Source organism: Phasianus colchicus, chromosome 7 (assembly GCF_987193195.1).
Source record: "Phasianus colchicus chromosome 7, bPhaCol1.hap1.1, whole genome shotgun sequence".
Classification (NCBI taxonomy): Eukaryota; Metazoa; Chordata; class Aves; order Galliformes; family Phasianidae; genus Phasianus; species Phasianus colchicus.
In genome coordinates, this window is record NC_143442.1 from 27,796,233 (window position 1) to 27,813,505 (window position 17,273).

The 17,273-nt window shown below is 37.5% G+C and overlaps 1 protein-coding gene across 4 annotated transcripts in view; it reads right to left on the reverse strand.

The window, feature by feature from the left end:
* Window positions 1–17,273, reverse strand: part of SLC39A10 (solute carrier family 39 member 10) — a 266,679-nt gene that overhangs the window by 99,651 nt on the left and 149,755 nt on the right. For all 4 annotated transcript variants that reach the window (XM_090144294.1, XM_090144289.1, XM_090144290.1 and 1 more), the window contains one exon: window positions 13,759–13,929. In XM_090144294.1, coding sequence (XP_090000420.1) covers window positions 13,759–13,827 — 69 coding nt within the window. In that variant the 5' untranslated portion in view covers window positions 13,828–13,929. The remainder of the gene's footprint in view (window positions 1–13,758; window positions 13,930–17,273) is intronic.

Genomic DNA, 17,273 nt, shown 5'->3' on the forward strand with positions numbered 1-17,273 from the left:
GTATGTGTTACTAATTAATTCCTTTACAATAGGAACTTTACATAATGACATGCATAATTAAACATCAATGACCAAGATCATTACTGGCAATTTTATTCCACTTACACATAATTTTGGCCTAAGGTGAAGCCTCATGTTTTAGTGAAACTGACATTCACTTTGCTGCCTCTTTGTTTGCTTTACAACTACTTCATATTATAGCTTTCAAAATTTTTCAGGATATTCATTTCTAATGTGGATTTACAGAACCTGCTTCTAGCACTACCAATATAGGTGATAATCTAATAAATTACATCATATTTTACGAAGAACAAGGAAATCCTGCCCAGCAGTCATTACAGAATCCACCCAACCAGGTAAGTACACATTTTAATGCTTCAACATCTACTTTGATTTCCTCCAGCTAACTTTACAGTTACCTGTGAAATTTTTCACATTTTCTTTTGAATATTTTCACTACTGTCAACATCCCACACTTCTTTCCTTCCCATGTCAGCCACTGAAGAAAAAAATAATGAAATGGCTGCATGTCTGTGACTGCAGTCCTGCCCTTTAACTCAAGCTTGGCCTCACCTCTGGTTATCCCCCAATATAGGCTGATTTGGAAATAGCTGTACAGGAGGTGACAGGAGGCTGCATTAGAGTTGGCCCAGCAATCACCAAAATCAAGCCAAACTGCTGAAGAGACCTTTAATCTGCTTTTGTGCTGTAATACTTGTCCTATCAAAGGAGAAAACTCACCTATTGATAAAAAAACTACAGCTATATTTAAGTAGCTGAGGAGACTGGAGCCACTGCAACACTTCTTGGTCACTAACTTAAAAATTTTGCTGCATGAAATGCCAATTACACAGAGAAAAGCACACAAGGACTATGTTTGTCCACGCTTTGTGACAGGGATTTGCTTTTAATGACCACATTTCCAAAGAATTTTTTTTTTTACCATGTATTACCAGTTATATATATATTATATATATATATACGCATGTATGTAAAGATTCCTTTGTTTGTCCTTTACTGCTTTTCTGCAATTGGTCAGGATATTAAAAGGATGAATTTAAAATATTAGCATTCATTTCCTTCATACTTTAAATGAAAATTCAAAAGGGAAATATCTCCACAGGTTTGGGGGCAAACCCAACAGCTGCAGAGCGAGTAACATTCACTGAATTTCCAGTATGCCTTACCATGCTGTGATCAGAATCTCCCCTATCAGATTCTGACTTAACTGTTCCCACTGGTACTGAAAAAGAAGCTGGTCCAAACATAGCTGGTCACATTTACACCTATTGAAACTGTGGCAATCTGTGCTCTCCATTTTAGAATAAATCAAATTCTGTTATTTGTGCTCCTGTATTATCTCCATGCAAATACACTTCTTTTACCCCCCTTAATGGTACTTAATGGACTGCAAAGATGAAAGCAAACTGAAGTTTAGATCACTGACTTGCTGTGGAGCAGGAGAACCTTCTATTTAGGTTTTACAATACTAATGTACTTTCACGCTCTCACACATCCTTGTAACCTCTTCGGTAAGAACAACTATTTGTATCTAATAGTTTTCTACACATATCCAAAGTCTATTAAACACAAACCCACAGGCAAGCCCTTTAGGATGTTCCTAAGAAAAAGACTGCAAAGAATTGGGAATGGCTTTTAAGGAAATTGTTCCTTTAGGCTAATTCAATTTGGCAACTCTTTGTTTAGACATTTGCTACTAGCTGTTGTCAGAGACTTCTGGTCCATCTGGTGTCAGATAAATCTCATGATCACAGAATCTGTTTGTGTAATAGCAGCAAGACGTAGCAGTCGCTTGGACTTTCCTGAACCTCAGTAAGATACTATTTTCAGATAACTTCATTCACATATAGTGATTAATGAATAACTTTAAATGCCTCTATTTATTCCAGCACCTTATTTAAAAAAATAGACTTAGGAAGAAGAGAGTTTGGGCTATTCCTCATTCTGTGTGAATGCAAAACATCTCAGAGGGTTGTTTAATTGTACTAAGGATTCAAGAGATACCTTCAAAAATAGCAAGAGCGTGCCTATCTGTGAGGGAACAGCCAGCTCCATCTCGAGGCACATCCACCCATCCAGTTGGCACTGAGCAGTGCCAACTCCAGTGACGACTTGTGATTAGGCAGCCTGTGCCCTTCAGGAGTTATCACCCCTGGACTGGATTCTGTGTTCTGCAGGGAGCCAGGCCAGAGAGTAGGGCAGAAAGTGGACAGCAGGGAGCTGGCAGCTCAGGTTGCCAAGTAAGTGGGCTGGAGATGTCTCGAGGCAAATGGCTTAATTCCTAGCTATAATGAATTGCAACAATTGAGTCTAGAAGGCATGTGTGTGTATTAGTGTTGCCAAATTAGACTCTGATAAGAAAGGACAGGCTTCTGGCGTACTTCAAAAAGAAGGTGATATTCTAGCAGTCTGTTTGGATATTTAGATGCAACAAAGAAGATCTCTAGACTGCACATTTCTCATGTGAACAGAGGTCACGTACTTCTGATAGAGTGTCAGATATAAAAAGTATTTGTCTTAGTGACTTATCTGTGTCTGTGTTAATTTTTTACAGCCAGCTCTCTTTCCATTCAAATTCTTCAATATGGCTCTAATTAATTTCATTTAGCAAAGGCTGTACTTGTAACCAATTGAAAATTTGGTTAAATGATGTTGACTTTATGTATACAAAAATATGTATGTATTTTGTATGTATTCAAAACATACAAAAAGAAAATAAAGAAAAAAGAATAGTATTTTGATCTAATTGTATGAAATGACAGGAGGAAAACATGCTTCAGGGGTGTTCCTCCTCTTATATAAAATCCCTTTTTTTTCTGGAAAAAAAAAATCATTCCAAAAGTTTTCCAACAGGGATCCCATTACATTAATACATTAATTTCTTCTGCCTCTAACAAGCGTAGATTAAAGTTTTATCCAAAAGAAAATTAAAATAAAAAGCAATTGCCTAGCAATTTTGCCTCAGAGAAAAGTAGTTACATGGCTTCCTCCCCCCCCAATGTATATACCATAAGGCAGTTATTGGCATAAATTACATTTTAAATTTAAGAAGGAAAAAACAGCTTTTATATATACAGTGCATGTATAACTCCTAAATCAAATCCACTTGATCTCCTAATAGAAACAGGTTTTAGATAGCATCAGCACATGGAAAAATGACATCAATATGGATAACGAAGATACTATACTCTGATCACGTCTTATCCACCACAAAACCATTGCCTCTGAGAATGGAATTTTTACTGTTGAAACATCCGTAACAATAACATTTCTAAATGCTCACTTTGCTGGGGGTTTGTACCACAAAAAATCCTGTACAAACTATTAGCCTATGCAAATTTTCTGTAATACTGAAGATTACTTTTCTCTGATTATCTGGAACCACTGATACTCAGTAATATCTGTGTGCTTAATGATCACACTTGAGTACTCTTGGATGCAGTGGCATGAAATAAAACCAAGTAATACCCTAATTAAACTTTATTTTTAATGCATTTCTTCGTGCTAAGTTGCCTAAGTTGTGGTTTTAGTTATATTGAGATAACCTCACTTAAATGGCTAAAGTAAATGTATACTAGTGTTCTTCAAGTAAAATGAATTCAAGTGGTCTTCTGTTTGCCATTTGCTGACTCATTAGAAGCAGTACTTTCACGTACTGAATCTGAAAAATATTTTACATACATTGATCTTTATTTAAAAAACAATGTACTTCAACTAGAAGGGAAGTATGTCTATTAATATTGCCATTAATTACAGTCATAAGCATAAGAATGTTTGAAAATCTCAGTGGCTGCACCAATCCTTAATTTCTTGCATCTCTGTAACTTTATCTTGCCCAAGAAAGCCCTTTGGAATTCAAAAGATCAGTCAGATGATATCCTGATGAGAATACTGAGATATGACTTATTACCTGCGGTTTGTCAGAGAAGCTGCCCTTGGCACTTGGAAACACATGGACGCTACATAAAAGTACCAGCCCTTTTTTCTACATCGCTTCTAAAAGTTTCTAAGAAAAAAAGAAATCTTCTAGAAGCTGAAATTTCTCATTTTAAGCTGCAGACTGAAAAACTCAAGTGTCTGAGAAATAAAGGCTGGTGTTACTCTGACAAGTGTTAGGCAGTGACCAGGAGGAACAGAACATTTTGTTATACCATAACTGTGTGGCGATGCTTTCTAAATCAGTTATGGTATATTGTGAAACTAACCTCAGCAAAGCTAAAGCACTGGTCAAAACAGCTTTTTCATATGGCATTGTGGTACCATTCAAGGAAGCAATGAAGTATATGAATCCACATTTCTTTTTTTAATACCTCTGTAATACAAAAAAAAGAAAGATACCAACAACTGCTGAAGGTTAGTGCACACCGAAGGACGACTTTTGCTGAACAGAGTAGAATTGAACCACAACAAGCAAGCCTTCCTTCTTCCATGAGCATGAGGGTTGAACAGTTTATTTAGTCTCCATGAGTAAAATACTCAATGTAAAAATGAGCTGGTACTGAATATCTGAGCTAGGTCCTTAGTTACGCACAGGATTATCATCATCCTTGCATCCATAACCTACAGTCACCTGTAACACCTCTCAATCTCCTGCTGCAGTGGTACTAGAATATGAGGTAGCCACAGCAAGCGCTCAAGAGTTTGAAAATGTCAGACAGTAGCTTGCTTCTTTATTATGTGTTTACTCTCTGGGAAATGTATGCCCGCTCCTGCATCCATGAAGCTTCATTCCTACACTTTCATCTGAACCACAGATGCGATTTAATCCTGGAAGCACCAATACGAAATGATAATACTGGGAAATTAAAGTAACTTTGAACCCTGAAGAAAAGCAATGTCTTTCACAGTGACATAGTGAAGTGCATTGGTGGGAGTGCAGCCTTGTTCAGGAAGACAGAAAGTGGACCCTCCCCCTTTCCCTTTCATTCTGGGTATCACACCATGCCTCAGACTGGCATCTTCTGAATCCTCATCCAGAAGTTTTCCTCTCTCTATGGTGCTTATCAGTTCTGAGCTGTGCTGCTGCTGTACCACAGTAACTGGCATAGACATGTCTGGCTATATATACGTAATATAAATTTTAATTTTCTTATACTTATTTACATATCAAATTCCTTTTTTGTGACCAATTTTTGGGAACACTTCCTGTGGTAACAGTGAACACAGCATTGTTGTTAGCCTGCACTGGATAGCAGGCTGAGTTAGCTGATTTAGGTAAATAAGCTTCCCTTACAAATACAGACTAGTACAATAACTAAAGCATTTTGTGTTGATGAACACTACAAACTGACATTAGATCTATAGGCTCTCCTTCCTTTCAGAAAGTCATAAAAAGCTGTAAAGCGTTTTAGTGATACAAGGTATTCTAGACAGGCAATGAAGAAAAAATCTTGAGCTAACAGACAAATAGTGGGATTGTGCCTGATAATATTGTTGTTTGCATGGCCAGCTGTTTGAGAACCAGACAAATGAGGCTGTCAGATTTGTTACTGCCAAGTGCATAATTCACTTCCTAAGTAAACTCAATTAGAGGCACAGCTATGCATGGAGAAAGGTCTAAATCTAGATTACGGTGCCTAAAAGGATAAGAACCTGATAATTGTATAATGAAGAGTAAGCAACTACTCCTAGCTTCTTAGGAGCAGTAAGAGGTGCTTGGAAAAGCCGTTATTCAGCATTAATCATGGACTAACTTTGTGGCAGAGCATTGCTTTCCATGATTTATCCAACCACAGCACAAATGCTGTTAAACAAATGTCACAAGTTTAAGAAATATATGCAGCTTGTCACTTTGTTTAATTTAAATCCAAGCTCTGCTTGGAATAATCTTCTGTACCTTCTCTTTTAGCCCGCATAAAAGCTTGCTTTTAAAGGAAACTGTAAGTATTTCTTTCCACTGGCAGAAGTCTGCAGTAAGCTGCATCAGAAGAATGCCAAGAATCTGCATTTCCTGTATTGAGCTGCATTTCCCACCTAGCCACATCTTTTGTGTGGTGGTGAAATTCAGAACTCACCCTAGATTTTTTTTTACTTTTTTGCCTACTCATTTAACCTTCAGCAAAGGAAAAATGGAACCTTTTTTTTTTTTTCTGAGTTGACATTTTTGGCTGGTACTGAAAAGGAAGAGGCTGCACTGCTACATAGCCACATATTTTGCAATTAAATAGTGGTGATTCTACTTTAGTGAAATTAAGAGCACATGAACTAAACTGATGCAACTCCCATGGAGATCAGTGATGTCCAGGCACATGAAATGACGAGAGACAAGAACAGAGGAAGATCTGGGGAGGAGCAGAGGCAATGAGGTCTCAAAGTCCTGTGGGTGCCCAGAGGAGCTGGCTGGGAACCTGGGCAGAGGGTTAAAGAAGGTGACTTGAAAGGATGCAAGAAGAGGAGGGCAGCCATGCAGGCAGGGAAGGCAAAGACTGCTTAAGGCAGGGATGGGGTGGAAGAGTTTACAGCTTCTATGGCTTTTCAGTTCCTACTGACTTGAACCGAAATTGGGCCCTAGCTTTCTCACTTGGTAAATACAGACAGAAAATTGTAATTCTGTTGCCACCACTTTCTTTTCACAAGTCACTTTGTTAATTACAGGCAGAAAGAACATCATTGTTTGGAGGTCTAACTCTAAAAACACACCAAAAGCAAGCCACCCACTAAGCTAACATATGCAATATTAAGGGAAATTCCATACTTCAGGGAAATGGAAACATTTTCTTCAGAGCTCTAATTGGTGGCTGTTTGAGATTGCTTAGGGGCTTAAGACAGTACATTAAAACACGAAGAAAAACAGCTGTGGAAATACAACAGCAAATATCTGTGATATGCAAATGTATTACATCCATGCTCAGTTTCACTGGTTATTTTTTGTATATGCATCTGTGTAGAGCTACTACAGGAGCTACATACTTAAAAAAAAAAAAAAAAAAAAAAAGCTTCTAAAACTGGCTATTTATTCCCATGTTGGTGACTTGAACTGAGTGATGCACCTCTTCCTGGTTACATGCTGAGGGAGAGGTCCACAGGGAAATAGGTACCCCTGTAGAGGACACAAAAGCCAAATTACTTTGGCACACTGAAAAACAGAAACACTTCTTATTCCAGCTCTGAAGAGTAAAAAGACATTTGAGAAATAAATCCAACAGAATCCCAGTTGATTTGGATTTACTGCAGGGGTGTATAGGGATTTACATAATTTTTTGAGAAAAATTATTTTTGAAAACCATGAACTATAACTCCAAGAACAGAATGGAACAGATTGATTATACAAACATAGCTCACTCAGAGCAGCAGTTTGAACATATAGGACAATTCTAATTTTTTTTTTTGTTCACATTTAAAGGAAGATTTTCAAAATAAGTAGCACTGGGTAGTATTACAGACATGACTAATATTTACTTAAAAACACCATCTATTTTTCTTGCAGATTTGAGACTGATCCACTAACAGCTTGCACTGAGAATAGGAGATCTCAACTGTGAAATTTAGATCTGGGTCTGAACTAAGATTAGATGTGTTAGGACTTGAGTTTTGGAATACAAGAATAACAGTTATTTGGGTGGCCATGATTTGAATGCACCAGATTTTGATGACATTCATATTCAGACAAGTTTCTGCATAACATGAATATTTCAAGACTACGGGACTTGAGTTAAATCAGACACATCCCTGTGCAACATGCAAAATCCTCCTCAGAATATCTGAAAGTTGCATCAGTTCAGCAGCTTAAAAGGGGTCTTGTAATCTTGACTTTTGTTCAGTTTCCTCGTCGGTTTTACTTAAGAAAAGTTAGGATTCCAACTAATGGTGCACAGTACCTAATGCTGAAATATAAGTAAATAAGTGCAAGAAACAGCTTATTTTTTTTATATGTTCTTGGTATTCTGTGTTTCTGCAGTACTGTCAAAAAATTATTACTCTTTCACTCAGTGTTGATCAAATAATGCTCTAGATGGTTACATGTCTGCATTGCACAATGCGAATAAATAACTGCAACCTATTTTTACCCTGAATTGAAATCAGAGACAGTCTAGCTAACATATACAGTACTTAAAATATCTGTCTCAGTATTTTGAAGATATCTATCATGAAAAACAGTGATATTTTGTTTCTCTTCAATTAGAATTAGAACCAACCAAACAATCTCACCCCCTTCCCCAAACAAATCTGTACCCCAAATTCAGTTAATTCTCTCTAATGCAAATAATGAAAGCACTCTTTGTAGAAGGAAAGCAGAATTTGGAACTCTTACAGGAAATCCACATAATCTTTTCAACCCTGTTTAAAGAAAACAGAAGAGCCATAAACAGTATAGGGATGGGAGAAGAAACACAAGCTGGATTCTGAGCGGTAACGCAGCCAGGAGGAAAAGGCTTGCTCTCCTTTAGCACCTCCACTCCTCTTGTGCTGCCCATTCCCCACAACCCTGCAGCCCAAGTGCTTTGCTTGCTGAACATCAAAGCTCCTCTAGGCCTGCTGGCCACTCAGCTATCAGGTCTGTAGAGTTTTATTGGCCCTTTCAAACAAATCCACTAACATCAGTGCTGCATATCCTGTTTTCCTCCCACAGTGCAGGAGAGACTTTTAATCTCACCTAGCTGCCATCCCTCAGTATTCATTTCATAAATTAGTAAGCCTGAAGTGGTCAAAGCCTAAGGGTTTTACTGACTGATCCCATTAGAATCAAGTTTTACAGAACAGACTCTCTCTTGTCAGATACCTTATCTGACTGCTATCCAAACACAGTACATAAATCCAAGCACTACCTCTCTCTGCCACTTATAATGGAAAGAAAGACATTGGGTTGGCACTGAGAGCACGCTATTCCTCCAGATATTCAAGCAGGAGCAAAACCTTTACCTGTCTCTTACACTTTACACCTTCCTGAAAGATTAAGAATCAGTGATTTAAAAAAAAAAAAAAAAAAAGCAATGTTGTTTGAAAAAGCTGGTGCTAATGCTTTACCTCTATTTCTACACTATGGACTATGAAATAAGTAGCAAGAAATACCTAAAAATTCTGGCCGACATAGTTATTTCTGAATTACAAAGAATAAATATCACCCAAAACACAATACAAGCATAAAATAATAAGTCTTTAAATGCGAACAATATATTTTTTAAAAAGAAATATATAATGCATATGAAGAAATATATATACATAAAAAAACCATATAATATATAAAAATGAGAAACAGAATAATCCAAATCCAAGAGAATCTACAGCACATTTAAGCCTATTGACAAGTGTTTCCATCAAAAGCATACTGCAGAAAATACATTACAGAAGTACTAGCATATCTTCTACTGGCCGGAATAATTCTCTATCTTTAACCCTATTTTGAAGAGATATTAGGGCTACTAGTCTCTAGATACATTCAGCAGAAACATGTGAGCTCCTCTTATCCCTACCCATTAAGAGAAACCAAATGCTTTTACCGGTAGCAACTGGTTGAACTATACAAAAAGTACATGTGATAACAGAAGTGCTTATGTGACTAACAGCAACAGAATGCCTGCCTTCCTAGGTCAGACCATGTGCTGTACTGAAATTCAATTAAAGTGGTGGGTTCACACCATCTATCCCATCCTAAATGAATTTCAGCGATTTCAATTTTCTGAGAGCATCACTGTGCAAATTTTTTTCTGCATTCAAAAACAACATGACATAAGTTACTGCCTTTAAATGAATGAGTAGAAATTCTCGAGGTGTCAATTGGAAAAACATTCATAATATTAGCTTCAAGTGTGCACAGTTTTTCTTCCCATATTATTGGAAATCATTCTGCATACTACTGTGCTTTTGCACTCTGTATTAGAGAATATACATTTCCATGATGGTTGAAGAGATTCCTCGTCAGTATATTTCTTTAGTCTCTCTTGGGTGCTGTATACTGTAAGTAACTTTTAAGATCCTCCAGTGTAAGACAGTCTAATAAAACATATTGCCAGCTATTACTGTTAATGAACAATGAGAGTGGACTATAAAGTTGAGTAAGACAGAATTCTGTAAAAAGAGAAAAACTAACACACACCATCTTTGCTTCAGTGGAATCCCAGTATGGACACCGGCATGTAATAGAAGTTGACACTACATTTTATAGTGTACACACACACAGACTGGTACTTACTACAGAGTAGCTAACTGCTTCCAATTCACACTGCAGTTTGCTGTTCTGCACTTATGCCCCAGCACAAAAAGTCCTTAGAAGCATAGGTAATATGGAAGACACTGAGAAAATCTACACGTGTTCATGAGACAGATGCAGCTTTGTTCCCTTCCTTTATCATATCTAGATTCACAGGCTACTCATGAATGAGTTCTATGTGCACAAGGCTTATGCCTCTTCAAACTGAAGAACGCTCAGCTGAACCATGGAGTGCATGATTGTTCACAGTAAGGCATTTGCCAAAACAGTAGCACACGAATTGAGAACAGATCTTAGGGGAAATAGTATGGAAGAGGAGTACTGCTGGCATGAGACAGTTTAAAATATTCATAAGGCTACTGAGGAAGGCTAAGCGAATATTTCATGAGGATGAAGAGAAGTGCTCATGAAAAGAAACTAACGTGGTACAGTTAAGTCAGTTGCTAGAGTGAACAATATACCAGCTGCTTCCACTACGATCAAGCTTTATATATCTTGTTTCAAAAGTGTTTGCAAGTTTCTGATATTTCGTAAGGGATTTTTGCCATTCTGTGTGCAAGATCAATGTAAAGCTGGAATAATAGATTGCTGCAGATCATGGAAAAACCTGCAAGACTTGCTCAGGACACTCAAATCTCCACCAGCACCCTATTCACTTGAGGGAAATGAAAAAGAATCACCAAGCTACAGTATACTCAGAAGTGCAGATTTGTGCAGTGACAGGGAGGCATATCTTTTTGAAGGACTAGCTTGGGAAGAGGGCTTTCGGAGCCCTGGAAGCTCAGCAGCATGCACACAATCCAGTGCATCAGAAGCGACCAGTTGCTGGAGGTGAACTTTATCTACACCAGTCACCTGCTACAGAGTTGGACTCTGCAAAGGCTGCCAGAAAAGGTAAACCACAACTTCACAGTGGCAGGAATGATGCAGAGCTGTAAACGTGAGTAAGGAAAAGAACAAAGGGCCATCTTGCCAACTCAGTAAGGATGATAACATCTCTGTTCTGAGCTTTGGAAAACATCTTTGCTAACTGACAGACATCACGGGAAGCTCTCTCCACCCCTTGGGTTCTAAGTACCCTGAAGGACACTGGTTATTAAAAAAGCCTCTAAATTCTAACTTTGGAGGTGCTGAGATCCTGAAACTATCAATTTTCTTTCAAATGTAAAGATCAGATTGCTTATTTTCCATTGCAGACTGACAGATTTTCTTTCATTTTATACTATTAAGAATTTACCACAAAAATGTTACAGTTTTACTTACAAATTAAGAGAAAAAAAAAAAAACCCTATGGAATAACAGACAAAAGTCCTTTCTTCTCTGATGTTTCTTGGAAGTCTTTATTTTTACTGTTTCTTTTCACCTTTGTGAATTCAAAATTTCAAGGATATGATAAGAAATCCTAGTTCTGCATCTTGTTGCAGGCAAGTGAATTTATCTGGTACATACAATATTAGAGAATTAAATCTCTCCAAAGCTGTGAATTCTGTGTGAGCAACCTCCTATTCCCATTTGAATTGATACGGGTATAGAACCTACATTTTAGGAACAATTTGGAGATTAAAGGTAGTATTGCTAATTTAGAGAACATCTAAAGATTGGAACAGTAATTGTAAAATAATTAATCAAGAAGCCTAAATAGAATAAGGTATTTTAATTTAGACATTTGATCAAGTCTAATTTTATCTGCTGGAAATAATGAATATCCATTAGGAGCTTTTGCATTTTACAGGATACAGGCTCTAGAGAGTATGATCTGAAGACCTCAGTGCAGAATTGCAAGCTTATTTCCCACACTGACACACATTGTTCTAGCTCTTCACATCAAATATGCTGTGCAGGAGGAAAGCAGTATTTGCAACAATCATGAGAATTAGAAATAAGTTATATTAATAGTTCCCCATCTGTCAAGAGGAAAGTAAAACCTTGCTGAAAATCAGAAGAATCATTAACTGAGATTCTTTCACTCTTTTGCTGCTAAATAACATTTAAATGTAAAGGATATATCTGTGAATAAACTCAGTTAAATATCAGAACATACTCCTGCATCAAAGCAGATTCCAGTGTATGCAAAAGGTTCTTCCTAGCCTTGCATGCTTTCTCTTTAGTTAAGTAAATGCAAGCAACATAGCCTTGAAACCATGTGAACCTAAGTCACCTGCACATCCCAGAAGCCCTTCAATGCCTGGTTTGTCAAAATCCTAACAAAGATGTCAATTACACCTACTGCACTTAAGGTACTGGAGGCAATACATATGTTTGTCAGGTTACCGTGCATGCAGCAGCTCACCTGAGAGTTCCAAGCAGGCTCTGTGCCTAAAAAGTATATTGCTCTGCTTTCTGCATCAAAACATTCATTTGGTACAAAGGCTCCAAATACTGCAGTTACAGAAGGTTTGGAGTGATCATTTAATTAGCACTGATACCTTTTACATGGCTACTTTACTCTAACGAGGTTGAACACAAATGCAATGGGGCAAAGGAAGAAAATGTGAAACTATAACAATAATTACAAATACATCCAGGGCTTTTTGCAAGATCCCAGACCATGTTTCTTCTCTAGTTACTGCTAATTAGTATTGGAGGAAACAATTACAAATGCCATTTCTGAAAGAAATAAAAAAAGGAGATAAAGGGTTCTGTATTCATTTTTCCTATGAAAATTGTGATTATTCATTTAATTTTGCCATTCCTAGATTGACTCAAAAAGGTCAATCATCTCTGATTTGTGGCAAACCGGAGAACTGTCAGTTTTTCCTCTCCCACTCCCACTCCCCTTCCCACTCCTGCCATTAATACCTACTTATATTTATTATTTACATCATACAAATTTAGAAAAAACAGTAAGTGACTTATACACTGAAACACAGCCAACCAGAAGGGGTGCTCTATGTTCACATCACTTATTTTCAGCTTCTTCCCAATCCTTATCAGCCCATGAGATCTGATATACTGAAGTGAAACAGAACCCCACATGAAACACGCACCAAGAAACAGAAAGTAATCCTATAACACAGTTATGAGAGCCTCAGCAAGAGCACACACCAGGCTTCTTGCCAGCCCTATACATTGCCAAAAGTGCTCCTGTGAGAACCTCTTAGCTGATCACGCTTTAAGACGCAAAAAAGCCTGCTGACTCAGCGTGAACAGTCCAACACTCCCAGCTACACTCTCTTTCAGCAAAAAACAGACATGTCAGCAAAAGAGAAATAATCATCCCTCTCCTCCAGCCAGTCATGTTTTTCATTCAAGACACAAACTTGTAACTACTTACTTGCTGATACCCTATCTTTATTTGGCAGTTAGGAATCAGGCCCTTAGGCTGGCACTTGTGCTGCACTGGTCCATCACAGACAGAATGGTCCAAGTGATCTTCCAGGCCTCCAGTGGGGCCATGCACCCAACAACGCTAGTGCTCTGCAAATCACTGGCAGAGACTTGAAGTCAAATGCAAATGACTGATGGCATACCACAGATGATGGTGTAAGGGGGTGTGGAGAAGCTTTACCAGAGTACAGAAAGTTGTATATAAAAACACTATAAAACACTTGTAATCAGTGCCCTGACTTGTAGTCTAATATGCAACATACCTCTGCAGGGCTTTCTTGTTTTCTGGTTCCAAGAATGAGCCAGGGAGCTTCTGGAAGGCAGATGGACATACACCAACAGAACTTGGGGCTGACATCAATCTATCCAGGGTATGTGGTTGAACTGCAGGTCTTGCCTTTTTAGCCTTGGAAGTATCAAAACACATGATTCTTCTGGAAAGAGAAAAAAAATGAAGATCCAGTCAGATAATGAGAATGAGAACATAAACTGCTGAGATGAAAATGTCAGTACAAACACTTGGTCTGAAATAGAGGGTCCTAATCACTAGAACTGATGGATAAGAAGAGAACCATTTCAAATCTGACAAAGCAAAATGTAATTATTATGAAAGTGGTGAGAGGGCAGGTAAATGACTTGCCCCCAAATTAAAAAAGTCAAACCTAGTTAATTATATCTCAGCTAATAAAAACAGCAGTGATAAGACTGTTACAGATTGGTGAAAAATTAATGAAGTCTTTAATGAACTTCATGGCAAATTATATAAATCAGAGCTAACTTAATAAAAGCCCAGAAGAATTTTAGCAGTGATTAGATTTTCCAACTGCTGAAAGATAAAGAAAATAACTCTACTAAAATCCTCTATCCTCTACTAGAAGATTCTGGAAATCATTAAAATAGTGGAAACAGTGCCAATGAATGACAGGTTGAATACACCGATAATTAACTAAGCTTAGAAATTCATTTTTAAATGGCCACCCCCCAAACTGACCGGAGAGTATTTTGAAACTCCTGCATACCAAGCAACAAAATCAATGCTTCCTTTTTTAATGAATGCAAGGAAAGAGAAGAGTCAGATTCAAGACCAAGGTTCCTCCCAGCACTACTGTGAGATAACTTTGCATTAAATGTCTAGGTGTCTGGACATAGAAAAATTGGAAATGGGCAGCAATTTCAACAGGTAGATTTAAGAACAGAGCAATATTTTGAAAGGCACAGACAGCAGTTGGAGCTTAATTTCCATTACATGTCAAGATGTTTAGAACACTTAATTTTCCATCTTGCCTTTGACACTCTACTTGCAATTAAACATAACAAATCGTATCTTGGAAATGGATTCAGAGAGAAGTCTAGGCCTCCTGCAGGTTTTTCTAATTTATATTAATTATGAGGGACTAGTAAAGGAGCAGGGAGAAGAAAAAAAAAATGTGTCCCATCTATTAAATCATGCCAAGAAGGCTTGAGCCAAATTAGTCACATAAGGATCAGAAACAAAGTCATAAAAAAAACCAGGTTTATTTTCTGAATTTATCAAACTAGTGAAAAGAAATAGCTCTCAATTTCAGAATTGCAGAATTGTATCAGAAATAATATTGTAAACAGCAGCAATGTCTGAGTCTATATAAATGTGGAAAATCATTAGAAGAGACAAAGATATCATGAAAGGCTGAATGAAGAACAAGTTTGGTGTCTTCTTCCAGCAAGACAGCTCTGAAGATGAACTGTAAGGCCATCATATAATTTATAATTGCCAAAAACGACAATATTTTATTATTTTTTTTAGAAACACCTTTTCCCTCCATATCACTTTTGCCACTCTATATCCTCAACAGCACCTGTAGTCAGCTCACACCATCGAAGATCCCCAAGGCCCAGAGATAGCTGACTATCCTAAAAAAAGGAGGGCAGTAAAGAATTCTTCTGGGACCACTGCTGTGCCCAGGCACAGACAATGAATTCTCATTTCCAATAAAACAAAAAAAAAAATGTGTTCAAACTATTTGTATATAAATGTGAACAATTTGTGATGAAAGTGTGCTCCATGCAGAACTGTGCGGTAACTATGGAAACTTCCATTGAGAGAGACATCCATTGAAAATCTATAAGGATCTAATTTAGTTGAGATTTAGTTGTACAGTCACCGAATTATGAATATTCCAATCATGTAAAAAAAAAAAACAAAACACCCTAGTTTCTAACAGTGTTGTTTTTAAATAGGGCAGCTGTGTGAATGAGAACGCTATTACTGGCATTTACATTGAACAGTTTCTAAATTTTATTTTATAATTCTTTTGCAACTTGGATATTTTGTAATCCTTTGGCTATAAAGGCTTGGTTTTCTTAAGCTTCTAGCACTCCACTCTTCTTTGTTCCATTATGTTTTTCATATGTAGACATCTGGTAAACGTGCCTTTCTTTAAGTATCTTCACATTGAACCCAGCTACAGGGTAAGCTCAGAAAAAATGGAAGGTTCCTCTCATTCACTACTTCAGGTGCAATCTCTCCTTAAAATCTTTAGCTATCTATAGCATCTTACCTAAGACAAAATGCCAAAACAATGTTTCCTCATGGTTTCACCTTGTAACCTTCCTCAGTGAAAGGTATGCCCTCTCTCACTAACTTTATTAGAATCTGAAATGGCAGCCTTGTTTCTAAGGCAGCAAACTTGGTATTAAAGTTTGGGGAGTTATTTTGTGCCTTTCTGACAGGCTGTCCTGCCTACTTACAACTGAAATTTACAGTACATAGAAATATGTCTTAGAGTATAGATTTGAAATAAATTTCCACAAAAGTCAAATTTGCAGAGGACATTGAGGTTGTAGTTTATCTTTTTACTGTTAGTCTACTAGTGAAGTCAAATGCAGAAAGAGAATGAGTCATGAATCACCTAAACTCAACCTGCATGTCTTAATGCTGTAGCAGAAAAATCTCCCATCCAAGGTATATTTATTTGTATGGGAATGCATTGTACTGACATCAATAAAGTTGATGTATACCAAATCTCCTTTTAGAAATCCAGGGTAGCATCCTCAAAAGAGCACAGCTCTAGGGACAAATCAACACTGGTGGTGTGGGCTATAAAAGTGTATTCATGCAGCAAGCAGGAATGTAATACAGCTAAATGCATTGGTAATGGTGTGGGGGTTTTTTTGGAGTGTTTTGTTTTAAATACCGTTCTGATCCCCACCACTTAGGTATTGCAAACAGCATCTAGTGAAGACTTGGAAAGAATTCTGAAGAACTCTGCCTGATGATAGACTGCACAGTGATACGAGAGGCTCTGGGGAGCCTCAGATTACATGCATCTGGTCTCTCATGAAGCACCTGTTATCTGACTGTAGAGTCACTGCAGATTTTAGAGGCCAAGGATATACTTTTCTGACAGAAAAGGACAGTCCACTTGTAACAGTTTGGGAAAAAGTCAGCAAGCAACTACTAAAACCTACCTGAAATGCCTCACGTGGGCCTGGCTACCACATCAATGTACTTTAATATATGAATTTTAATTTATTATTGCTGAAAACAAAAATGAAAGATTCCCAGTGGTCTCCTGTCAAATTTGCCCAGTAGAAGAATACTTGAGTATTCAGAGATCTTAAAAGACCTCTTGTGAGCAATACCAGGAACATTAACATAGTTACCATTTACACTCTCAATGAAAAAAAAAAGAAATGCTGTTTGCTCAGCAAGAACGCTTTATCCAAACTACTTTTGCCTTTACTCCAGCCCTGATACACCCAAGCATTTATTCATGTCTTGAAACTCTTCATAGAATGG